At 44.7% G+C, this 25,201-nt stretch overlaps 1 protein-coding gene and 1 long non-coding RNA gene across 2 annotated transcripts in view; one reads left to right on the top strand and one right to left on the bottom strand.

Annotated features, from left to right (window-relative positions):
- Taf3 (TATA-box binding protein associated factor 3) overlaps positions 1-8,673 on the top strand; it is a 176,106-nt gene extending 167,433 nt beyond the window's left edge. The window contains exons 5-7 of the mRNA XM_004635293.2: positions 1,886-2,135; positions 5,391-5,497; positions 6,740-8,673. Coding sequence (XP_004635350.1) covers positions 1,886-2,135; positions 5,391-5,497; positions 6,740-6,854 — 472 coding nt within the window. The 3' untranslated portion in view covers positions 6,855-8,673. The remainder of the gene's footprint in view (positions 1-1,885; positions 2,136-5,390; positions 5,498-6,739) is intronic.
- A 12,358-nt stretch (positions 8,674-21,031) lies between these two features.
- The window catches only part of LOC111817821, a 4,746-nt gene continuing 576 nt past the window's right edge, over positions 21,032-25,201 (bottom strand). Inside the window, exons 2-3 of the long non-coding RNA XR_002821928.1 lie at positions 23,598-23,749; positions 21,032-21,178 (exon numbers count right to left, since the gene is read on the bottom strand). This is a non-coding gene — a long non-coding RNA (uncharacterized LOC111817821). The remainder of the gene's footprint in view (positions 21,179-23,597; positions 23,750-25,201) is intronic.

Genomic DNA, 25,201 nt, shown 5'->3' on the forward strand with positions numbered 1-25,201 from the left:
GGCTAAAAATGTAAAGTGAATGTGTTGTTTTATCTAAACTATCACTGCTTTCAGGACCAGATTTTGACTGTGTTTGATTAATAAAATCCATTCAGATTTATCTATCAGGTGCATACTAAATAGTTTAAAAAGAACTTTCTGTTCCTTCACAAAATTATCTGTGCATCAGGATTAACAAATATGTACACCACTTATTCAAGTCATTTTTCAGCCTTATGAAATTCACTGAGTTTGTTGTTTTTTTTTTTTTTTTTTTTTTTTTTCTACAGTATGCAGTACATTCTGGGAAAATATTCTGCATTGGGTGAATACAGAGTTTTTAAATGACCATGAAAACCTGGAGGTCTTGCCACTGGCAAAATGTGGGCTTAGTATGCACAAGGTTCTAGGTTCAGTCCCTAGTCTGAACCTGCCCCCAAACTAAAATAGCCATTGGGCCACTTTGGTTCTTTCTGTTGTCCATGCCTTCTGTGTATTTTTCTCCCAGGGATGGGGATCAAGCCAAGACCTCTCAGGCATCATAGCAAATGCTCTACCGCGGAGCTGCATCCCCAGCCCCCAAACCTTTGTGTGTGCTGGTGTTTTGACTGTCAGTTACACAGAGTGATAGATATGTTAAAATCTCTCATTGTGTTTCTTACAGAGATTCTGGTCATATATTTTTTGAGGTTATCTTATAAGGTACATACAGTGTTTAAATTATTACATGCCGGGCCGGGGAGATAGCTCAGTGGAATAAGCGTTTCCCTGGCAAGCGCAAGGGCCTGAGTTCAATCCCCGGTTCCGCAAAAAAAAAAGTTATAAATTATTACATGCCTTCCTGGCACACTGGAACCTTCTCTCATAGCCTTCTTTATCACTGGTACTTCTTTATCACTGGTACTTCTTTATCACTGGTACTTCTTTACAAGTTTGTTTTGTGTAGTATTACATTTGTGTGCATCTTTTTTTAGTAGCTCCTTCTGCCTTTCTATTATTAAATATCTCATATATAGAATACATTTGGGTTTCTCTGTTTTACCCAAATTGATAACTTCAGACCATTTATATGATAATGATTATTGTTATTTAGAGTTAAAATCCACCTTATGTTTTGTGCTGTTTGTCTTGTTCTGTTTCATTTTCTTTCTTTCCTTCTACCAGATTGGTTATCGTCATAGCAACAGCCATGGATATAATGCCTGCATTACTGCTGTACATCTGTACATACTTTCTGAAGTATCTACTTTAAGGTTCTCACTACAATCTCTGATACAGTTCTTTGTGTCTGTACTTTGTCAGAAAAGGAAAACTTAAGTCTCTCTCTTAGTGCTAAGTATAAAACTCAGGCCCCACTAAGAAGAATATATGCAGTGTATTATTTGTTGAAACTGTACTTTCGATTTGATTTGAAACTGTCTCATTGCTATATGTTTATCAATAAAACTTTGGAAAAAAAAAAAAGAAATGTAAAAAAAATAAATAAATAATGGGATGACATTGAAAAAAAAATAAAGGGATAAATGTGGGTAACTTATAAAACCAAAAAATAAATAAATAAATAAATAAATAAATAAATAAATAAAAAAAACTCAGGCCCTGGCTTATACTAGCTACATTCCTAGCCCTGGTACTGTTCGTTTTTTCAGTGTCTGGTGGTTGACTCCGGAGCCTCTGTGATCAGTTATATCCCGCCCATTTTTTATTTTGAAACAAGATTTCTCTAAGTTACTGAAGCTGGGCTTGAACTTCTCCTGCCTCAGCCTCACAAAGTACTTGAAAACAAAAACCAAACAAAACAAAAACATTTTGCTAATAGAAGAAGCTCTCTTATGATATTTTTAAAAACATGTGGCTTGACTCCAATATCCTGTTTTGACCTTTACTTTTTCTCTCCTGCTTACAGAGTCATCAGCAAAGTGGTATCAGCCCCAGAGGCTAAGCCAGCACCTTCTCTGAATAGACCCAAGACCCCACCTCCCACCCCAGCTGCAGCCCCTGTGCATGTGAACCCCAGCCCACTGCCACTGCCACTCCTGCCCCAGGCCACAGCGTGCCCTGCTCTGTTGCCATCTCTGGCCCCTGCCCTGGTGGCAGGGGGAAGCTCCAAGGCGCCTGTGCGGAGTGTGGTGACCGAGACCGTCAGCACCTATGTGGTACGTGCTCTTGCTGTGCACAGGTCCCTATGGTGTCAGAGAAGTGTTGTCAGTTACAGAGAAGCTTCTGTGTATCTCTGTTGACTCTCAGGTGCAAGTCCTTATGATTAGAAAAGTATTTTCATTACATTTGGAGACATAGCTTTAAAATGTTATATTACAATGTTCACATATACAGTCTATGTAAATATGTCAAAGCATTGTTTTTCATTACTTTATATTGTTTTGGAATATGTCTGTGTACCTCTGTACAGCAGTATCAGTGACTAAATATACTGTTTTTTTTTGTTTTTGTTTTTCTGGCGGAACCGGGGGTTGAACTGAGGCCCTTACGCTTGCCAGAGATGTGCTTATTTTACTGAGCCATCTCCCCAGCCCCAGTGACTAAATATACAGATAGTGATACATATATCCTACGTTGAATTTCTGAATCAATGCTGGGCCTGCTGGTGCACATCTATAATCCCAGCACACAAGAGGCTGAAGCAAGAGGACTGCCACAGGTTCAAGGTACATAGCGAGACCCTGTCTCAAAAAAGGTGAATTTCTTAAGTAATTATTTACTTACAAGTATAATTCACATTATATGTATAGATTTTATGAGTCAGCTGGTGTCTCTGAATTATAGAACTATCTATAATATTTTACTGGCTAAGATTCATTCTGTCCCAGGACTTACATGCTAAATGGAAATGAACTTTTACCCACAGAGTTTCCTGAGCATCCAAGCATGTCTTTAGATTATAAAATGTACCATGCTGGAAGAGTTTACATCGTCCAGGGCCTGGTTTAGGTGTTTTCCCCATACTTTATACCCGATCTATTCAAGCCCTGAATCCTCTGGTGTGCTCTGTGGGCACTATAGAGTGACATGTGAACAGGAAACAAATTTTTTGTTGTATTTTTTGAGACAGAGTCTCGCTATGTATTCCAAGCTGGAATTGAACTCACTGTGCAACCCAGGATGACCTCCAACTCATAGCAGTTCTGCTTCAGCCTCCCATGTGCTGGGATCAAAAGGGCACCACACTACACCTGTATAACAAGATATTTTGCACTGCCAAGACCCCCAGCTCTGCCCGCAGTGCTGCCCTTGGCTAGTGATGATGCTGGCCTTCAGTGGAAGGTGACTGGACACTTGGAACATGTTATCATGAACTGCGTATCATACTGCTCAAGGGACTTTAGAAGGAATTTTAAGTAAATTCTTATGAGACCATGATAACACCAACAGGAAAAATTTATAAAAAATACTCAATTGACAAAAACAAAATAAAAGATGTAATTTATAAAAAAGCTGCAATCATCAGATTGGTCATTCAAGGACCAGTTGTTATGTGTGTCTGACTGCAGCAACAGTGCCCTAGTAAGGCAAGTTGATCTGGAAGGCTTTTCTACCTGACCCCCTATGCCTCTGTCTGTTCCTCTGTACTGAAGGGCTCTGTGGTAGATGCAGTGATCTCTGCTGTCATTGGGCTTGGAAACGTAGACTCTCCAGGGGATTTTTGCACTCACTCTACCAAGATGGTCCAACTAGAATGGACAGTGGAGTTGAAAACCTTCTAATTCCTGGGGCCGGCAAGATGCCTCAGTGGACTAGAGTGCCTGCTTAAGCAAGTGCAGGGACTGCAGTTCAATCCCCAGTGCCACATGCCACGCCAGCACTGAGCCAGCCAGAGTCTGGGCATGATGGCACATGCCTGTAATCCCAGCACTGGGGAGGCTGAAAGCAGGAGGATCACTATGAGTCCAATCTGCGCAATGAGACCCTGTAACAACAAAATAAATTTAAAAAAAAAAAAAACAAAAAAACTTCTAAGTCCTAAAGAGGCACTTTGTAGAGAGAGGGCAGAATGCGCTTAGGCCCAATGGGCTGATTCTGTCCCTGCCTGATCCCCTGATCCATGGTGCTAGAGCTCCAGTTTCCCCCTCCTTAGGCTACTCAAGACTTCTTTTAGGATGTGAATGCATTTGACGGTGTGATAAACTATGAAGTGCCCCATGCTGTTCTGGGTGCGGTGGCACATGTTTTCATGTAGCACAGTCTCACACCCCGTTGTCCTCCAGAAAGGATGGCCACAGCAGCCATGACCATGCCCAAGATCTTCAGGCACAGTGCTGAGCCTGGGCTGGGGATTTAGCTCAGTGACAGCACCTGCTGGGGCCGCTGGACATCTGTGACCGCCAGTTCACCCGGTGTCGTACCTTTCCGGAAGCCCAAGGGTGCAGAAATGCTGCTGCTCCAGTTTCCCCTAGGAAATCTTCATGTTTGGGGAGTTTGCCTTTATAGAGTTTCCAAAAAGAGTAAGCCTTAAACGTAAACCTGTCTATAGTGTGAGACTCCTGGGCCCTTAATACCTCCTCACGCAGTAGAAACTCATTTCCTTTTTCATATCTAGTCAGTGCTAAAAGTGTACAGGAAGAATCCACACCTTACAAAATAAGTAAAGTGAAACTATGTGCTAAATTACACTGAAAACTAAAGTTTAGTTTGTACTTGATACTGTTTTTCATTGCTCACGTCATAGAATTGTTTCTTCCAGACTGATTTTAATAATGTAAAATGTGAAGAAATGGTAAATTAAAGATGTTGCCTATTTAGAACTGCTAAATTAAAAAAATAAACTGAGGGTATACACTACTTCCATCAAAATAATGCATAAGTATGTCTTTGGCCTCCTGAGCCCCTTATTTCATTTGCCCTTTAGTTGATTGTACTTTTCTAAAAATGTCATAAAGGGAATGGAAAGTTACTTAGTAACAACTCTTTTATATCCTTGATCTTATCAGCTGGTTCAAGAGAAGGGTTTGGCTAATGAGTAATAAGGGGGTACATGCCCATTTGGCTGTATGTGTTAGTCCCATGCCTGTGAATGTGGTTGAGGAAACCATAGTTCGTTGAGCTCTGCAGCTTTCAAAAATGTCAATTATTACTGCCAGAAAGACCCAGATCATTAAGAATTTGCATGTCATTTTGTTCAGTGGGGATTATTAAAGTTCTTTGTGAGTTACAAACGAGAGTTCAGAATAGTCACTAGAAATCTCTTATAGAGTCTCAGCAATTTTCTTTTTCACATAAATCTAAAGCAGTGATAACCATGATCATAGCATTGAAATGTTATTCTCCTCTCTTTTTAAGCTATACTTATTCATTTATAGCCATCTAGCGTGCACCAGTAATTCTTACCTGGCTGCTTTTTGCTTCCTTTCCCCGTTTCATCTCTGATCTCACTCCCTCCCCCCTGAAAACGTCAGATCCGAGACGAGTGGGGCAATCAGATCTGGATCTGCCCTGGGTGTAACAAGCCGGACGATGGGAGTCCGATGATCGGCTGTGACGACTGTGATGACTGGTACCACTGGTGAGTGTCCAGGGCCCAGGCAGCCACTGGGAGAGCGTGGGCGTGGGGGGGTCTGCAGATCAGTACTGGGGACCATGGAGGCCAGCTGTGAAAGCCAAGTCTTAGACTGTTGTTATTCAGCCTAAATTGTGACTGTTTAGCTTATCTATCCTTCCTATAAAATAGTTAAGAGGAGACTTCAAGCTTGTCTTTTCCTTCCTCTCCCTGATGTTTGGTAAGAGCTGCAGTGCTCGACAGTGTCCTTCTGAGGTGATTCCTGATCATCTTGGCACAGTCTACAGAGACAAATACAGCTTGTCTGGGGCAGATTTGGATTTGTTTGTTTGTTTGGTGCTTTTATTTTTTGTTTTTGAAATAAGTCTTGCTATGTAGCCCAGGCTGGCCTGGAACTCAGATCCTCCTGCCTCAGCCTCTACACTACCAGGATTACTTGCGTGCACCACCATGCCAAGCTTCATCTATTTTAAACCTCTCCTGAAGTTCCTCAAAACTGGACACAGTCAACCAAAATACATGCAATCCTTTTACTTTGTTTTTAAAATACCAGTTGTAAGTACATATCTGTTCTGTTATGATATGTGATACCTTCAGGAGAAAAAAAAAAAAAAAAAAACATTGCTCAGGATTGTAATATTTGTGGCAAAGAGGAAGGAGAAATTATTCTCTCTACTAATTCACATGTGCAGCAGTAAGCAGTGATACACAAACTAGAGCCATTTGACTTTGATTTATGGTAAATAGATCACAGACTTTTGCTTTTTCTTCTTCTTTTTCTTTTTTTCTTTTGATAGGGTCTCACTGTGTCGTTCAGATGGATTTGAGCTTGCTGTGTAGCCCAGGCTGGCCTCAAACTCTCAGTGATCCTCCCGCCTGAGTCTCTTGAGTGCTGGGATTACAGGCATGCACCACCACACCAGGCAATATCATCGACTTTTAAAATGATTTGAAAATATAGAAAGGAAAAGAATAGGCATGAATACACCATAGACTTCAAGAATGTCTTAGAAAGGAAGGAAAAATGTAGGCCAGTTATGGTGACTCACACTTATAATTGCAGGATTCTGGAGGATAAGACAGAAGTTCAAGCCCAGCCTGGGCAATTTTGTGATTTAGCAAAACCCTGTCCCAAAATTTAAAAATAAAAGGATACAGCTGAGTGTGAAACCCTGGGTTCAAGCCCCACTACGGCATGGGAGTGGGTGAGAACAGAGGGAAAACGTGTTTCATGTCTTTGACTTGCAGGCCCTGTGTTGGGGTAATGGCTGCACCCCCAGAAGAGATGCAGTGGTTCTGCCCAAAGTGTGCCAACAAGAAGAAGGATAAAAAGCACAAGAAGAGGAAGCACCGAGCGCACTGACGACCCCGGAGGGCGGGGGAGCAGCGGCAGCTCAGCCCCTCCTGCGCCCTCCCTCCTTCCCTTCCTTCCTCCTGGCAGGAGCCGCAGGCGTCTCTGCCTCCCCAAGGCCGTGGCTGATGAGCCCAGGAAGGTGGAGGACAGCATGGTGCCACTCAGAACTCTCGATCGGACCGCCCCTGCCCTAGTACACACTGACCTGTGGGCCCAAGGCCACGGGAGTGCAGGACTCCAGCAGGGACGCAGCCTTGGGGCCACGCACCTCCACGTTTCTATTACCAGTGACAAGTATTAATAAAGACCGTACATCGTCCCTTTTGATTTCCTTTATTATCTGCAAGGCCTTTTCATTAAGGTGTTAGATGAGAAGATAATGTAAACCACCTTGATTGTAATTTAAGGATGATACCATTAATCTGTATACAGTTTTCAGCTCCTTTCCCTCTATAGTAAGATAATCATAACATAAAACTCCAGTTGGAGGAGCATTGGTAAATATTTTTGTGATGAGAATATATGAAGCTTCCCTCCTCCCTCACCCTGTTTTTAGTACTAACATGTAAAATGTTCAGGCTTTTGTGAAATACCTTATATTTTTTAAGAAAAAGGTTTCTATCATGTCCTGTTTGCTTCTGTGCAAATTATTTTTGTTTATTCTAATGTATTTTGTACCTTTGTTGCATTCTAATTTTGCCCTTCTTTAAACTGCTAGAGTCTCTTTGCTGCTTGTACATTTCATCAACTTGTATAAAACTTCATACTAAAAAATTTCCCCTAATGTAAATAATAAATATTTATGAAGTAGTTATTTTTTAAATTTTTATCGTGTTTAATTCTGGCTTTCTCTAAAATTCACCGTGATTTCAGCCATGTCTGTAATTACTGCTGTACATAAGCAAAGGAGACTCGGAAGGGAGCCACGGTGGCAGCCGTTACCTGGAGGCGCCTGCCGAGCGACCGGGCCTGGGGCAGAGGACCTAGCAGCTGGGACGCACAGGCTTCTTAAACTTGTAGCTTATGATTTGGGATTGTTTCCTTTGTTACCTATTTTGTTTCTGTAAACTTATTTGACTTTTATTAAAAGGGCATGTAGTTTCCATGAAAGTAAAAACAAAAAGCCCATCACTGTAGCATTTCGTGTTACATTGTTTTATTTCTACAGACTCGTTCATTGATACTGTACTTTAAGGCTGAAATGAAGTAGATTACTTTTTTTTTAAGAAAACATCAAATTTCAGGGTATTGCCCACTATTTATTATATGTTACAGGTATCTGAAAATAAACCAGATATTTTTAAAGTAAGAACATCAAATTTAACTTTATTAGCATATTTTAGTGACTTGGGAATAAACAGACTTTTACTTGATTTTGAAATAATCCCAGTTGAGGCCCATGTAATGGAGATCTCTAATGCTAGAATGTGGGCTTTGAACCTAATTCAAATATATTAATAGAAAATGTGATTTTTTTGTGTTTGTTTGTTTGTTTTTTTTACTGGCAAGTCAGTTGGTATTAGTGTGTGACTCAATCATATTTTAGAACTTACTATGTAGATACAGGAATGTGGTTTTCTGCCATAAATGTTAAATTGCAAATGGATGAAAATGGTTCAGACCTTTTAAAAAGTGCAGGGTATCATTGCCCTCCTTGTTCTGGAGGCCACAATTTTTCTGTCCCTGCAAAAACAAAGTGTGTTGAGATACATGGTTTTTGTTTTATTAATTTGAAATCATTTAAATACTATATACAATATTTTCACAATCACACGTATACCCATTAGTGCTTATTTGGAGAGGGACAAGGGGTGGGGGAAGTACGAAATAAAGATTATTGACTGTTTTCATAGTTTGCTTTTCCATCTTCTTTCTTTAGGATTTAGTTCCTTGAAGCACAGTCAGTGGGTCTACAGTTCCGTGTGTAAGTGAGCAGGTCCTGCTACTGAAATAAGGAGGTGCCTAGACAGAACCTTCCCCGCAGTCCTTCCGAGAGACTTCAGCCCATGCTATGTTGAAGGAATTTCAATCAGCTTGTTGTCCCTCGCTATTTCATGGTTGCTTTCCTAAATCCAGTTCATGATTTTATAAATGGTCTTTGCAATAATAAAACCAAAGAATCATTTTCAGGGGTCTGGATGGCTCAAGGGATTAGTAATGGAATACAGAGCCTTTCACCTCTAGGTCAGCGAGTCGAATCTAGTCCAGGTCACCAGAGACCCACAGTTGTCACCATCTTACGACTGCTCAGTGGCCTGTGTGAAATGAACTGGTGGCCTCCGCCTCTACTGGATGGCTGGCTGCAACACCAACCAAACAAGTTCAAAAAAACTATAAAAGGAAATGTGGGTTCGAAAATAAAATATCTGCAAAGCAAAGTTAAGAAAGTTTATCGTAGTCATTCTCCAGAAGGTAATACTAAAGAAAAGGAGCAACGCATAAATGTGCGGTGTTACAAAAAGATGGCGATTAAGGTAGTGGTGCTAAGGAAGTTAAACAAAACAGAAAGCAAAAGCCTGTGTGGAGAGAAAGCTGTAGGGATCCCCAACTAAGGAAAGATGGGGCTTGACTTTGGCGGGGGAGAAATTGCCAGCAGGAAGAATGTGAGGACGTTTTACAACTGAGAATTAGAAGCAAAGGAATGAAAAATATTTCCCTTTGGAGAGAAGTTCTCCAGTTGTAAATAAAATCCTGCCCTGATTTCATTTACCGGGCACTATCATTTGAATAGCATCAGAGCTTTATAAAGAAAAGTAGTCAGAAAAAGAACTCCTGGCCAGCAATATTACTGGAGGAGATGGTATTTAAGAAACGGACACTCACTCACAGGAAACTGAGCTCTTCTGGTGCGATAATCAGCCTTTGGGGCCAGAGGTAGCTGGCAAAACCTAATTTCTGTGGCCAACAAGGTGTTTCTCTTCTGCAGGTGTCTGCTGTTAAGGACAGTGAGGATCCTTATCCTCCAGCTGATTTGTGGTTCCAAACGTCCTGAAGAAAATCAGAGGGTATCGAGAGTATTCTGACTTCGTCGGGCTTTTTCAGAGATAAAACATAGTGCATTACTCCTCTGTGTCACCCAAACCTCCTTTGTTCTCCTTTCAATAGGACGGTTAAACAAAGACCTACTAACCAAATTAAAGTATAAAGTGAACACGGAGATATGGAAACCTGCCCACTGAGAATGCTAATGAATGAGTTCACTAAAGACGCTGGCTAAGTTTTCAATACAAATAGTTTTATGGCCAATCTCTCCAGATCATAGCAGTTTTCTTTAGAAGTTAAGTCTAAAAAGTAGATGAGTTACCTCGACTGAAGAATGAAATAGATAATGCCCTGAATAATGTCTCGCCACAATGCTATCAGTCATTTCTGTTAGAAAACTATTTCTTTTGAAAATCTTGCATTAGTTATAGCCTAAAAAGTATAAAGTAACTATTAGGCCATGTTTGCAGGCCAGTAGAGGACACTGAAATTAGATATTTAGATTGACAGCTGGGCAGTTTATATTCATTGCATTTCAATGAAACATTTTGGTAAGGGGCGGAGCTCCAGCATACAGCATGTGTTCAGCATGCTTGAGGTCCAGAGTTCCATCCCTAGCACCAGCATCATTAATAAATTAACAAAGCGCTTAGGATACACATGAGTTATTAAGACATCTACAGGTTGACTTTCTCATCCTGGGCCACGAAGTGTTTAGTTTGTGTGACAAGTTAAACATCTTCATTCCTTGTGGCCACATTCACTGGGCTTATTCAGTGGGAATGGCCCCCGAGTTTCTTTTCCAGGGTGTGGTAGCTGAGGCACTAGAGTCTCTGCTCAGCCCTGGGCTTGCAGTTGCTCCTGCAGAACTGTATGTACCAGTGGCTGGGGAGATAGCCCACTGGCAAGCTCAAGGTTGTGAGTTTGATCCCCAGTACTGAAAAACAAACTGTATACAAAATGAATTGCATTAAATTTGAAGCATGGCCAGTATTTGCTTGTTCTTTGTCTTTTTTTTTTTTTTTTTTTTTTGTGATGCTGGGATTCAAATACAGGACCTTTGCTCGCGAGACACAACCCCAATCAATTTTCTTTTCAATCTTTAAATTTTGGAACAGTCTTGCTAAATTGCCACAACTGGGCTTGAGTTTGCAATCCTCTTGCCTCAGCCTCCCAGACTGTTGGGATTGCAAACATATGCCACCATGCCTACCCAACTGTCTGTACAAATCTTTCTGTCCAGTTTAGACTGCAATGGGCTTTTAATATTAATATAACTTGGTACTTGGAATGCTTATATTTGCAACAAAATAAGTATTTCCATTAGCAACTCTAAGAACTAAGCGAATAAAATTTATATGAAAAAATACAAAGATATATATTCTAAAAGATGTAAATGTACTAGGCTTTCAGGACTGAGTTGTTTTGTTTTGAGAGAGGAGTCAGGGTTTCACTCAATTGCCTTGAGCTGGCCTGTAGCTGAGATAACAAATGCATAGTTCGGGCATGGGACCCTAAGCAATGATTTCCTACTGTACATCCTTGGAAACCAGTCATCATTCTGTTAACCTTTTGAGATCTTGTAAGTTTTTTTGTTTGGTCTTGTTTTGACAAAAGAAGCACTTAGCATGGCCACTGAAAAATGGCATTGTTGCTGTCCTTGAGTTAGCTATTGCCAAGTTAAATGGTTGGAAGGAAATGCTTGTGTTACTCTTAGGCAACTCATTTAGAGCTTTAGATGTACTGAGTAGAAGAAGCTCAAGTTGTCTAACAGCATCAGGTTATGTCCTGGTTATTTCTTGTATCATTTGAGATCATGATTAAACTTTTTGTTTGTTTTTGCTACAATTCATTTGTTTGTTTGTGACAGGATCTTGCTGTGTAATTCAGGCTGGCTTGAACTCTGTATTGTAGCCCAGGCTGGCCTTGAAACCATGACAATCCTCCTGCCTCAGCCTCCTAAGTCCTGGGATTACAGGTGTGTGCTGCCATGCCTGGCCTTTGCTAGCTTTTAGAAATATTCTTCATAACTGGACTTAGAGTTATGCAACTCCTCTTTCAATAAGTTTTTCACATGCCTGCTTCCAGCATTGACACAAGCACTTGGGACTAAGGAGGCTGCTCAGCAGCATTGCATTTGCACAACATTGTGTCGGAGAGGCTGGGAATGTCTGCACTCAGTCAACCCACACGTTCTCCAGAATATGTTCATGTGTGATCTCTCTGGACAAAGATGACAGCGCAGGTCCCTAGCATGCCAGAGAACTTTAACTGGTAACATGCATAGGTCAAAAAGAAGTACACATCTTGAAAAGGTACAAATCAGAAGTCACAGATGGATGATTATTTCTAAGGATAGTTTGACCTGGCTGGCTGTAGGTGGAGTCTAAGGACACACAGCACAAAATTCTATAAAGATAAATAAGTACTTTTAAAAATTGACAGGAAAGGGGCTGGTGAGATGGCTCAGTGGTCTAAAGCACCTGCTTAGAACAAGCTTAGCAAAGCACAGGGACCGTGGTTCAATCCCCCAGCACCACATGCCAGCCAGCCCTGCCCCCTGGTGGGCTGAGCTGACCACACACACACACACACACAAATAAATAAATAAATAAATAAATAAATTTTTTAAAAAATTGACAGGAAAATATGTAAACTTCCTTTGAAAGTCTAAAAAGAGATCACATGCCAGGCACAGTGATGCAGGGCTATAATCCCAACGCTGGGGAGGCTGAAGCAAGAGGGTTGCGAGTACCAGCCCGAGCCAGGGAGAGGAAGAAGACAAGAAATGGAGAAAGGGCAGGGGAAGGAAGGCACTGAGAGAAGAAAGGGAAAGTGGGAGAAGGGGAAAGGAAATAAGATGAAGGTTGCGGAGGATAAAAGGAGGAAAGGAAAGGCAAGGCAAGGCATCTCATCGACCAGTGGTAGACCATGTGTTTAGTGTGCTTAATGTGAATGCAATGGATTTAACTCCTGACACCAAGACTAAAAAGAAAAAAAAAATAATTTTTACAAGTTTACAAAATTGTAACCTGCTGAGGAATGATTATTGAATCTGATAACTAGAAAAATAGATTTTTCTAGAGAAATTAATCTGTTGCAATAGATGTATTCCTGGTTCAAAGACCAACTAAATTGTATTAGATATAGTCATTCTAAATGCGTGGGGAGAGAGTTTCTGCTTAAGGAATAAGGCAAGGAAATAAGGATGAGCAAACATTAATAAACACCCGTGGAGTTTTATTTACTTGTTTAAAGCATTAGGGAGACACCACCCCCTTTCCAGTACTTAGAACTCAGCCCAAGGTCTTCGCACTGAGCTACAGTCTCAGCCCTTTTTCTCTCTCAAGATAGGATCTTGCTAAATTCTTAAGGTAGTATCCAGGTTGGGCTTGAACTTGGGATTCTCCTGCCTCGGCCTTTCAGAAAAACTCATGTTTTAACTCCACAGGCTTGGTGGGTACCCACCACAGCCACAACAGGGCAGCCTACTGAAGTGCTCTGGTCTCCCCCAGAAGAACACAACTGAGAACATTTGAACTTGAAAATGTTTCCTGGGCTGGAGAGATGGCTCAGTGGTCTAAGGCACCTACTTAGAACAAGCTTAGCAAAGCACAGGGACCACGGTTCGGTCCCCCAGCACCACATGCCAGCCAGCCCCGCCCCCTGGTGGGCTGAGCTGGCCACGCACACACACCACACACACTCTCTCTCTCTCTCTCTCTCTCTCTCTCTCTCTCTCTCTCTCTTTTTCTCTCTCTCTCCCAAATAAATAAAAAAATAAAAAATTAAATAAAAAAAAAAAAAAGAAAATGTTTCCACAGGGCATCCCTCCTCAGAGGGCCACAGCACACCGGGAGGATGATGCTGGAAGGACGATAAAAGGAATGCTTTGCTGTGGCCTATTTTCAGTACCTTTGAAAAACTAAGTTGATTTGGCCAGACAAAGGCCCTTATTAAGGTGTACATGGTCAGGCTTTGTGTGTTGTTTCTGCAGTGCAGGGCTGGAACCCAGGTCCTCTTACATGCACAATGAGCACCATGCTGCTGAGCTGCACCCCAGGCCACCCTCAGAGGCTTGGATGAGCTTTGTGCATTATGTTTGCGACTCTGGTTTCCATGTCCACCCTTTTGTGTTCAGGTCTTCAGTTGGATGCTGAGGAACCTGGCTAGCAAGGCAGTAACCTAGAGTGCAGATCTTCAACCAAAACCCAAACTTGAGTCCTGCCTCTATCATTCAACTGCTCGATGAACTTAAATCATTTAATTTCTTTAAATCTTAGTTTCCATTCCCATAAGGAAAGCAAAATAAGACATGTGCATCAGGCCCTTATAAAATTAAATGAAGTTACATCTAAAGCATTTAACACAGATTTTAAAAGGTCAATAAATGATAGCTATTAGGACGTTTTCTTTTGCTTAACAATTAATATGTATTATTTTGCTGTTTCAGCAACTTTTCAGCACTTCTATGAATTGTGGATTTTTCTGGGAATCTTGGACTCTGACATTTCAGCAGCCCATCCTAAAAGAATGCTCTTGACAGTGCAGTGCAGGCCCGCGAAGTCTGATATGGGTCGGGGCTTTCAGCACAGCGCACTGGGAGGCTGAGCTGAGACACAATACCCAGTACCCACAAAAGAAGGGAGGAAAGGTTTATTTGGCTCATGGTGTGTAGAGGTTTCACGGCTGGCTGGCTGCAAGGCACGGTGGCACCACAGAGGAGGCATGAGGCAGAGAATACAAGCAGCAGCAGCAAGTGTCAAGCAACAAGCGAAGCCCCTCTCCCTCCCTTATGCTGTATCCAGGCTACCCACCAATAGGGCAGCAGCACTCACAGCCCGAATCCCAGCATTACATCCTTCATTTGACTGTTTGACATAGGTTAGGGCCAGGAGGGAGAGGCTGTTTCTAACGCACTTGTCCTCCTGCGTGGCTGGTCCAGCTCAGTTTTGCAGGTCCATGCTGTGCACCTCTGTAAGGTCTGGCAGCCGACCTACACTGGCAGGACTCGCAGCCAGCGCCACCTTGCAGCCACTCTGTGTACCCCATCTGCCTTGGATGTTCCAGCTGTTACCCTGGGCAATCCCAGACCTTAGTGGGAGAGCGCATCACCGAGATGATGCTGTTAGGCTCCCCACATCCATCAGACCCAGGAGGCATTTCCATCTTTTTTTCCCCTCCCAGTAGCACCCAGGATTGGACCCATGGCCTCTGCACTGGGCAACACCCCCCACTATTAATTTATTAATTTTTTTTTTTGAAACAGGAACTCACTAAGTCAGTTTTGTGCTAGAACTGCACTCAAATTTGCTATCCTCCTGCCTCAGCCTCCTAGGGTGCTAGGATTATAGATGCATGCCTCCATGCCCAGCAGGTACTGCCACTCTTACTCAGTCCCAGGCCCCAGTATATTTATTTATTTATTTTTTAACATTTATTTATTTTGTGTGTGTGTGTGTGTGTGTGTGTGTGTGTGTGTGTGTGGCCAGCTCAGCCCACCAGGGGGCGCAGCTGGCTGGCATGTGGTGTTGGGAGATCGAACCGTGGTCCCTGTGCTTTGCCAAGCTTGTTCCAAGTAGGTGCTTTAGACCACTGAGCCATCTCTCCAGCCCCCAGGCCCCAGTATAGACCATGTATCAGGTAGACTAAAAACCCAAATTACATAGATTTCTCAAAGTTTCCTATATCTATTCCAGTTGTGGGGTGCATTAATTTAGTGTGCACGACCCCTCCATGGCTTTAGGGTCTGTTCTACTTGCGCCTGTGGGTGTTCTTCCTCACTGTGTTCAATCCTAGAGCTCAGGCTCTTCAGTAGAACTTTCCGAGACAGAGAAATCTTTAACTTCTGCACTGGAAAAGCAGCTGCTGCAATTTAGGAACTGTGTTGTCATTCATTTGGTCTTAACTAATTTAAATGGCAATAGCCTTGGGGAGCTGGGAGCTGCCTGCCACACTAAACAGTGAGGTGGGCTCTAGGGCCTCCCCAAGGTGGGCACGTCCCACAGCATCATTGTCATCACCCTACCCCACTGCAGAAAGGAGCTGAGGCCCATGACCTGAGCCCTCCACAGCTGCTGCTCTTGCATTTGGAAACAAAAAGGTCATGGAGGAGCTGCATGCTGCAGTAGCTCTAGTGTTCTCTAAGACAGGAACAGTTAAATAAATACCTTCTGCTTACAAAGTCTGATGCCTGTGTCTGTAATTAACATGAGAAGGGAAGTCCTGGGAGACCCTGGATGGATCCCCAATGCAAAACAAACAAACAAACAAACAAACAAAAAAAAACCTGAATGAAACCTCCACAAACTAAATATGTTTAAAATGTGAAGTTGACTAAATTAATGTAAAGAATAGGCTTAAAGTTGAGAAGGGAAGAGAAGGGAAGGGAAAAGAGGGGCGGGGAGGGGAGGGGGAGAAGAGGAGAGAGGAAGAAAAGAGGGACCAGAGAGAACCTGCAACAAAGAACAGAAAGAAAAAAAAGAAAAAGAAAAAGGTAGTACAGAGATTAAAAAGATTGGAAAAATAGGCAGAAGAGCTGTTTTTGCCCAGTTGGCTGCCTCTTGCAAGAGAAAAGGGAATAAGAAAGAGCAAGGTCCCTCTTGAGGTAGCCATGGCCCCCATGGGCTGGGGAGGGAGGAGGCGCAAGGGTCACGGTGCCCACCTACACAGCATCCCTTGAGCTGTAGGACGCTGTGCAAATCAGCACAAGGACATTTGAATGGGTTCATTGGCAATAAATAGAAGAAGGCAAGTGGACAGAAAGAGTTAGGTGTTTCCACCACACTAAGCTCAAGGATGGGGGTTATGTATCCGGGAGTCCACATCTATATACAGTATCACATTTTAGTGAAAAATTTCAGCTGTGCTTTTACAGTCATTAAGAATTGAACCTGGGGACAGGTGAGCTCTTCCCATGAATTTCTAGCATCTAGGAGGTAATAAGTGCACCTCCTTTTTCTCCTCTTTTCTTTTTTCAGGGCTGGACATCAAATCTATGTCCTTGCACATGCTAGGCCAATGCTCTGCCCCAATGCGACCTCCCCTGCCCAACCTGAGCCCTCTCGATGACATGTTCCCCACTTCTTGGATGGCTAGTTATTTTTCATGTTTTTTCTGTACAAATTATTGTCACTAAACTTCATTTCAAATTACTAGAGACATTAGAGACAGTCTGTTTATAGATTACAGAAATACTAAATCCTGCCTGAGAGTTTCAAATGACCAGGCTACCAAAACAAAGCTAGCCCCAAGTTTCAGTTTATAGTCACAGACAATACAGTCATTTAATGCAGCAGAAATCCTGGCTGAATTCGGAACATGTATGCAGGCTGCAACAGCTCCTTCAGTTTCTTTGCAAAGCAACCGGTTAATATTGATATCTAAGAGTCGCCTGCTTTGTCTATGGGAAAGGCCACTAAGTTTGTGTGTACAGATTCCTATAAAGGATATTTATGTAAAAATATAGGATGCTGCTATGCTATTGAGCTCAATATACCTCACATTGACGGACACACATGGTGTTTGCTAGTCTGTAGTCTAGATGCAAAAGTCACTCTGAAGACTATAATTCTGAATATGAGTAAGACCGTGGGAACAAGAATGTGGCTGGCCACAGCTTACCCGTTGATTTTTTTTATTGAATTTTAGTATAAGTGCTGCCGAGGCAAGCCTGGACATTCTTCATTCAGCTGGTCATCATGTTTGATTAGCGCTCAAACATCAGAAGATAAATACAAGGCATGGAGCAAAGGTAGGGGAAGGCCTGGGCAACCGTCTGGCTCTTCCCTCAGTGGTTCCTTAAGTATGAGGATGGCCCGTGTCACCAAGACAAACCAGAGCATAGACCTCTGCTTATCCTCCTGGCATTGTGTGATTGCTTTGCTTTGCTTTGCTTTCTTTCTCTATTTTTTCATGAGAAGAGCTGATCTTTCATAGTAAGTGGAGTATTGTCCACATCAGACAAATGCTATGTGCGGAGGCAGGCGGAAACACTGGGCTTCATGTAAGGATTTGGTATAGTTTTTTAAAAATACCGAAAACAAATGTGCTAGAATTTCAGTAATTGACTGTCGAGGCTCAGGCGAAGGCACTTGCTCTTCAAGCCAAAAAGAAAAAGAAAAAAGAGGGGAGGAAGAAAAAACACCCCAAATGAAACATTAATCATGTTGTACCTAAGCCAACCCACTAATCAGGAATACAAAATATAGAGCGCTAAGATATGAGAGCACTCTAGGAGCTCCGCGAGTGCGCAACACGAGAGTAAACATTCCCAATTCCCCAGCCCTCTCGCACCTAATCTGATGAAGCCACCAACGGCTTTGCCGGGGTAAGTGGAGCCGGCCCCGCGGCAGTCTATCACAGGCTTTTAAATGGCCTTCTATGAAAACCCGAGTTGACGTATCTCCAGGGATCAGTGTGGCGTTTAGTTGCTGGCTGGCCCCAATAAGTTGCAGCCACCCTGCAGCAAACCCCCACTGTTCTAGGAAGCACCACGTGGCCTGGAAGGTCCACCCCTTCTCCGTTTTCAAGGTCTTTCCTGAAAGTTGGCCACAGAGATAACCTGGTTTCCATGCTTTTTATTGCCCAGGAAGGAGGAAGGGTTGAGCCCAAGCCCTCTGGGACCTGAGCTCGAGGTTCCAGGGAGTCTAGGAAGTCAAATCTGATGCCTTCAGCACCAGGCTGCCCCATATAGCATCCAACTGGAGTGCTCTGTGAGAACTGAAAAGGAAATGGAATCACAATAGCGCTTTCTTATTAGTGACATCAAAAAAAAAAGAAAAAAGAAAAAAGAAAGAAAAGAAAAAAAAATCTTCCTTACTTTTGCTTGGACTTCAGAACATACATAATCTGCGGCTTTTTCAAATAGTATTTTTTTCTACATTAAAAATTAATTCCTGGGACCAGGGAGATAGCTCAGTAGAATAAGTGCTTGCCTGGCAAGCACAAGATCTTGAGTTCAATCCCTGGTGCCACAAAAATTTAAAAAATTTAAAAAAAAATCCTTTTAAAAAAAAAGAATTAATTCCTTTTAATATTCTTTTTATTAACTGAAACATCACTTCATCCAGGACCTCCATTTACTGAAGGGAAATCTGGTTAATTTCGGGGCCCAGGATCATTTTTTCCATCAAAATTGATTAGTCTGTAGGTTAGGGAAGATTATAAGGTCAGGTCAGACCCCCTCCCTCACTCCCAAGCATTTTAGCAAAGATAAAATTCAAATGATGTTTTTAGTAAAAAAAAGATTGCCTTCTTTTAAAAGATGTAATAATGCATTTTTTTCCAAGAGCAGAAAACTTTTCTGTCTGTAACTCCTGAGTGGCCTGATGGAATGGGCACGAAGGCTCCTGGGGTGTGTCCTGGGAGCAGCTTCACCCAGCAGCTCCACATCTCTAGAGGAATGAGGTGCCTCCACAGCAAAACCACATTTGAAGAGTTAAAACAGTGATCTTATCTCCTCAGCATTTAAAAGTAAGCTCTTATCCAGTACTCTGCTTGGTGTAAGACTTTGCAACTTGTAAGGTACTGCAGGGACAGGCATTTCTGGCCACCAAATCCCTTCCAAATACAGTATGAGTACACTGACCAGAATGTATAGTGACTACTTAGATCTTTCACCATTCATTACAGTGAAAGACACATTGCCATGAAACCTCTTCAGAACACCCCCCTTCCACCCTGATCATGTTTATCCCATTGTTCTTGCCACTTTCAGAAGCAGTTCTGGGTTTCTTCTTTTGTGAGTGTCTTCAGGTGTGCTATCTTGGCTGCCTCGATGCCCTGGATTGGTTCCAAACATTTATCTTTCACAGTCATGTTGGATTTTGGGATGAGCCAGAAGTCTCCTAGAGCCTGATCTGGTGGATAAGGTGGGTGAGGACACACGGCAATATTCCTGCAAGCCTGCCTTTCCACTGATGGCATTTGGCAGCAGCATTCAATTCTTGTGGATCACAGCTCATAAAGCTATTCATGGGAGAAGACCTCCAGGACTGCCTCAGGAGGTGCCAAGAGGCACAAGATTAGTGTATTTACAGTGAGGGGGAGTCTCCTCACAATGATTAACAGCAATGTGTCTTTTACTGTAATATATTTTTGGTAATCTAAACACCCACACTAGGTGTACTGATACATGCCTGTAATCCCAGCACTCAGGAAGCTGAGGCAGGAGGATCACTGGGAGTTGGAGGCCAGCATGGGCTACATAAGTGAGTTCAAGGTCAGCCTGAATTCCATAGTGAGACATTATCTCAAAACAAACAAACAGAAAATTTAAGCACCCACCAGATGTTTTTGATCAGCCCTTGTATTAGAAAGCAGCTATTGGACTCAGTGGAAGAGCACTCCCCTACCACATGTAAAGCCTTGGGTTTCATCTGCAAAAGAAAAAACGGAAAAAAGCATGTATTTCCCTGTCTAGTCACTACTAGACCCCGTGCATTAGCTTCTCAGGGATTGGCCAGCCTGTGAAGCCTCTGAAATCAGCATGCAGGCTTGCTGAGTGTGAATGCAATGGGAACATACCCCTTTCTGAAGAATACAGAGGACCAGGCTGGCTTGGAGGTACAGCCAGCGGCTTCAGATAGTCTCAATGCTGTTATGTAGTGACGAATGCTCCATCGTACAAAGCAAATCCTTCTTTCCCTTTCAGGAGAACAAAAAATGTAGGCCCTATTTCTAGCCCTTTAAATAAAGTTCCCTGTTCCAGGATTATTTATCATGGTTAGTGGTTGCCATCCGTCATGAAAAGTTAACAAAGACCTATTGGGTTTATCTATAGGCAGGGAAACAAACATATCTTGCTCTTCCGTTATCTTCTTGTTAACAAAGCCCTATCAGGATGTTCTAAACATCAGCGTCCACTGCCCAGTGGCCCTTTATCGGGGATGATATATAGAGAGCCCATCAATTAGTGGGGGGCTGGAGATACCTGCCATATATCTGGGAGCGAGGGGCCCCCAGGTCTTGTTCTCTCCCATCGTGGACACATCCCAGCCCAGGGCCCTAGGGAGTATCCCTGCTTCTGTCCAGGCCTTCACTCAGGTCTGTGCCAGCAGCTAAACCATCCCTGCGGGACGGTGACTTGTTAACAAGGCCACAGAACAGAGTGGCTCCCCGCAGACATCCCCACCCCACAGGAGCCGGTCTGCCTTTACCTAAGCACCTTGCAAAGCTGTTACTGTGTACCTACTGGATCAGCTTAGAAGTGGAGAGGCAGGCACCTTCATTCAGGGGATGTCCAAGTGGGCTGGGGAGCTGGTTGCCAGAATGGGGACTCTGGAACCTCTTTGCTCAGGCCTACACTGGTGCTCTGGTGGCGTGTGATGCCATTCCCGGGTTCCCAAGGCCTGCAGGACAACGCCACATAGCGTGAGCTATGAGAACCCTCCCTGCCAGGACCCATCCCCACCCTCTGCATGCCGAACTCCTCAGCTGTATGCCTCCAGCCTCCCCTTGCCCTGCTGTCAGGCGCCAGCTCTCTCCTCTGCTCTGGAAACATCCTCATCCTGGAGCCAGACCTGCTGCCCTCTCCGGCAGAAAATGTGGAGGCGTTCCTTGGCATCAGCACTTCCACAATGATATACCCTCAGAGGACCTCTTTCTGTACTGCTGTCCTTTCTTCTTTTCTGTTCTTTGCCTCTGTACCGAGGACTATTTGAATGCATCATATTTGCACTGAGTTACATCCTCAGCCCTTTTGAAAAAATAATAATGATTTTTTTTTGAGATAGGATCTTTACAAAGTTGCTACATTGCTCAGGCTAGACTCAAACTTGTGATTCTCCTGCCTCAATCTCCCACAGTGCTGGGATAAAAGGCCTGTCCCACCAAGGCTGGCTCTGGCCATACTTTTCATAGTTATTTACTGCATCAGGAGCGATCTGTTTGCTTGCCTTTCTCCCCAGTCTACCTGTGGGCATCTTGAGGACAGAGAAAGCTTAGCAGGATACCAATCAGGAAGGAGCGGAGGATGCCTGGAGAGATCCAAGTGCGCTGGCTCTATTGCCATGCCTCGATGTACACTGAGACGTGCTGGAAGGAGAGACGGAAATTCAAGGAGCGGTAGCAAGGGCGAGCGCTGGTGTCATAGTTAGACAGTGACATCTACAAAGAAGGGATCAGCTTGTCTTAGAGGATGTTCCATGTATTCAGTGAGATAATGCTTGTAACCTATTTAGTTTATAAGAGATGGGATTACTGTTATTCTATAATAATACCATTACTCTCTTTGGTGTGAGGGTCTACACTTTCAGTAATTTGGACAGCCTTTGTCTTAGGACAAAATTTCTGTCTGTTTGGTGATAGAGTGTGTGGCGTGGGGCGCCTTAGCACAGACTCACTTAGCTGGGGAAGTCGGGAGGACCCTGGCTTAAGAGGGCCTACTTCAGTCCTGGCTCCCCTGGGACCTGGCCGGCACACTGCCCCTCTTCCTCTCTGATCTGAGTCTTTTTCCAGCAGCAATTCACCCACACCAGGTTGCCAGGTCCTGCTGTCTACACTCTGGTCACCACTCAGGGCCTGGACATTGCTTTGACCCTCTGACCTCCCAGGTGAGAAGAGCCTAGACAGGAAGTCTCTCTGCAGCTCAGCCCCACTTTGGCCTTCATTGAGCTCAGTTCCTTTCTAAAGAGCCTGTGAGCCACCCACACGGCCCACTCGGCCGGCCCCACATCTCTTCTTGACCTCTGCCTTGCCCTTCCCTGGGGGCCTCTAGCACCCAGCATCCTAAGGTGAGCCTGCCTGCAGGGTGATTTCTAGAGGACATCACTGAGAAGGGGTGTAGCTGTAGAAAGCTGGGCCACAAAGTCAGCAGGCTTCTAGGCTCAGCTGGAGAGAGAGCTCAGCGACCCAGTGCCAGCCTGGCAAGTGTGAGGTCTTGCTCTTTCAGCCTCAGCCTTCCAAGTGCTGGGTTTATAGTTGTGTCATCCCATTAAGCCAGTCCTGGAGAAGGGTATTTGGGGACATGCTTCCGGTAACGAGATGGTGGACTGGGGAGATAGCTCAGCAACATAAGTGCCTGTCTGGGAAGCACAAAGTCCTGAGTTCGATCCCCAGTATTGAAGAAAAAAAAAGGATGGCACAAGAGCAGGGCAGCCAGGAATACAACAATGTTCATTGGAGTGGGGGTGGAAACTGGCAGAACCAGAGCAGGAGGCCATGGAGGAGAGGCTGACAGCCCCCCTCCATCCCAAGTTCCACTGCTTTCAGGCTGGTGGCACGGCACATGCCTATAACGTAATCCCAGCACTCTGATAGCCTGAGGAGGGAGGATCACAAATTACAGCCCAGCCTGAGAAATTTAGCAGCATAGCAAGATATTGCCTCAAAATAAAAAAAAAGGGGGATTGGAGATGTAGCTCAGAGCAATGATCCTGGGTCCAATTTCCGGGAAAGGGGGATGGGAAGACAAAAGGAATTGAGGGGCACTGAGGAGGACACAGAGGTCTTGGCCATGAGTGATCTCTATCAGCCCTATCATGGCCTATGCATGGTGGCCTCGCAGGTTGGACCATATTGCTTTAAGGTAGCTGGGTCTCTCCCTGATGACTCTGGACAGTTCTGTTTTTGCTACACTCCCCACCCACCAACCAAGCCTCTTCAGGAACCAAGTACTTTGGTTTCAGAGCCAGACTATGGCTGGGCAAACCTGCACACCAGCGGAGGAGGTGAGCACCAGCAGGTGGGACTCCCGGTGGCCTTAGTTAGAAGTTAGGCAGAGGCGGAGCCTCCCCAGGTAAGGCCTCGAAATTGGTTCCCTCTGCTTACCCCGAGGGTCTGCGATGATTCCAAGCGACCTGGATAGGCAGATGGGGCAGAGGAAAGGTGCATGCAGAAGGTGTGGGGCTGCACACTGCAGGGCAGCTGTTAGCCATCCAGAGCAGGACAATGAGACCCCCGGTACAAGTGCAGACTAGTTTCTGTGTTGGGGAAAAAAAGAGAATAAAAGTTTAATAAACGTGTGCTGTGTTGTGGATGACTTTGCGACGACCTCTGTTGCAAATGGCCTATGCATGCGGAATAATGGTCTCCTTGCAGAGAGGGAAATAGCTTAGTGCTATCATCGTTGCCTCGGTAACCATCAGAGTCCCCATCTAGCAAGAGAGAAATGAGTTATGAAAAGGCTTGAGTGAAGAAGGGATTAACACATGATCCCAGGGACAGTATGTCAATCAAAATCAACTGAGAAATTACACTGCTCTATTGGAGAATTTCTCCGGAACCCGAACGGTAGTGGAGTTGGGTGCGTATTTCTCTCTTCTGGCTTTTCTTGTTGTAATATGAGGAAGAAGGCGGAATGTATCATCATGATTATTCTTCATGACTATCACTGAAAATTACACTGAGGGCCGGAAAGGGAAAAGCTCCCCAAAGCCAGGGTTATTAGATGAGAAAGGCACCCCCACGCACCCTGCAGGGCTGGACTCCGGGCTGCGCGTCCCCTGGGTCCCTGTCCCTCCCGCCTCGTGCTGGGAAGGAGGCGATAAAGCAGCCGGCGCGGCCTGGGCCTGCCGGGGACCCGAAAGCAGCCTTCTAGGCCGCCTACAGCCTCGACTGGGGTTCCGCTCACAGTGCACGGCAACACATCTAGTCGCCCCCTCCGTCCCAGCGGGAGACCCCCGCCTCGCGTAGGCACACGCGCCACGCACGCGGACCCCGCACACGTGACTCCGGGTTTCGCTCTTGAAAAAAGACCCCACACAAAGTGGAGGCGGGGTCTGGGGCTGGGGTGGGGGTGGGGGGTCCACTGGCGGCACCGGGCTCGGCTGCGCCCTAAACCTCAGCCCGCTGCGGGCCCCAAGAGAGCGCTCCTCTTGGGGTGCGCTTGAGGCTCTGGTCGCGGAGGAGGGGGCAACTACGAGCTTGGGGTCTGGCGCGGGAGGGAAGTGTGGACTCGCGGTTGGTGACTCCAGGACAATTTCCAGCGCTCGCGGGCACTGGGGTGTGGGTGAAGCCAGGTGGTCGGCCTTCTCTCCTGGGGGCTGTCCTGCCAGGGTCTGTAGCCGGGTTCTCCGCGTTACCTGAGTACCCCAGTACACAGAGCGGGCACACCCCACTCTCCGGTTCCCTCCCAGGGACCTGGCCATCATCTTATCCAATGTCTGCATGAGAAGATGGGGAAACCGAGGCCTGAAGGTGACAGCTATTAAAGCCATGCATTGATAGGTCCGCAGCAGACCCCATGGTCCTGTACTTGAGGTTAGAAAACTGGTCCACTTTAAAGGGGGGTGGGCAGTTTAAGGGAGCTTTGTCCAACTACTAGCGTTACAACTTGGCTTGGCTAGGGCCAGGAGGCGCTGAGGGGCGCAGGCCAGCCCTCCCCTCCCGGCCTCCCGCCCGCCCGCGCGCCTCGCCCTGCGCGGGGCGCCGCC

The sequence above is a fragment of the Octodon degus genome, unplaced genomic scaffold (genome assembly GCF_000260255.1).
Source record: "Octodon degus isolate 3935 unplaced genomic scaffold, OctDeg1.0 scaffold00071, whole genome shotgun sequence".
Classification (NCBI taxonomy): Eukaryota; Metazoa; Chordata; class Mammalia; order Rodentia; family Octodontidae; genus Octodon; species Octodon degus.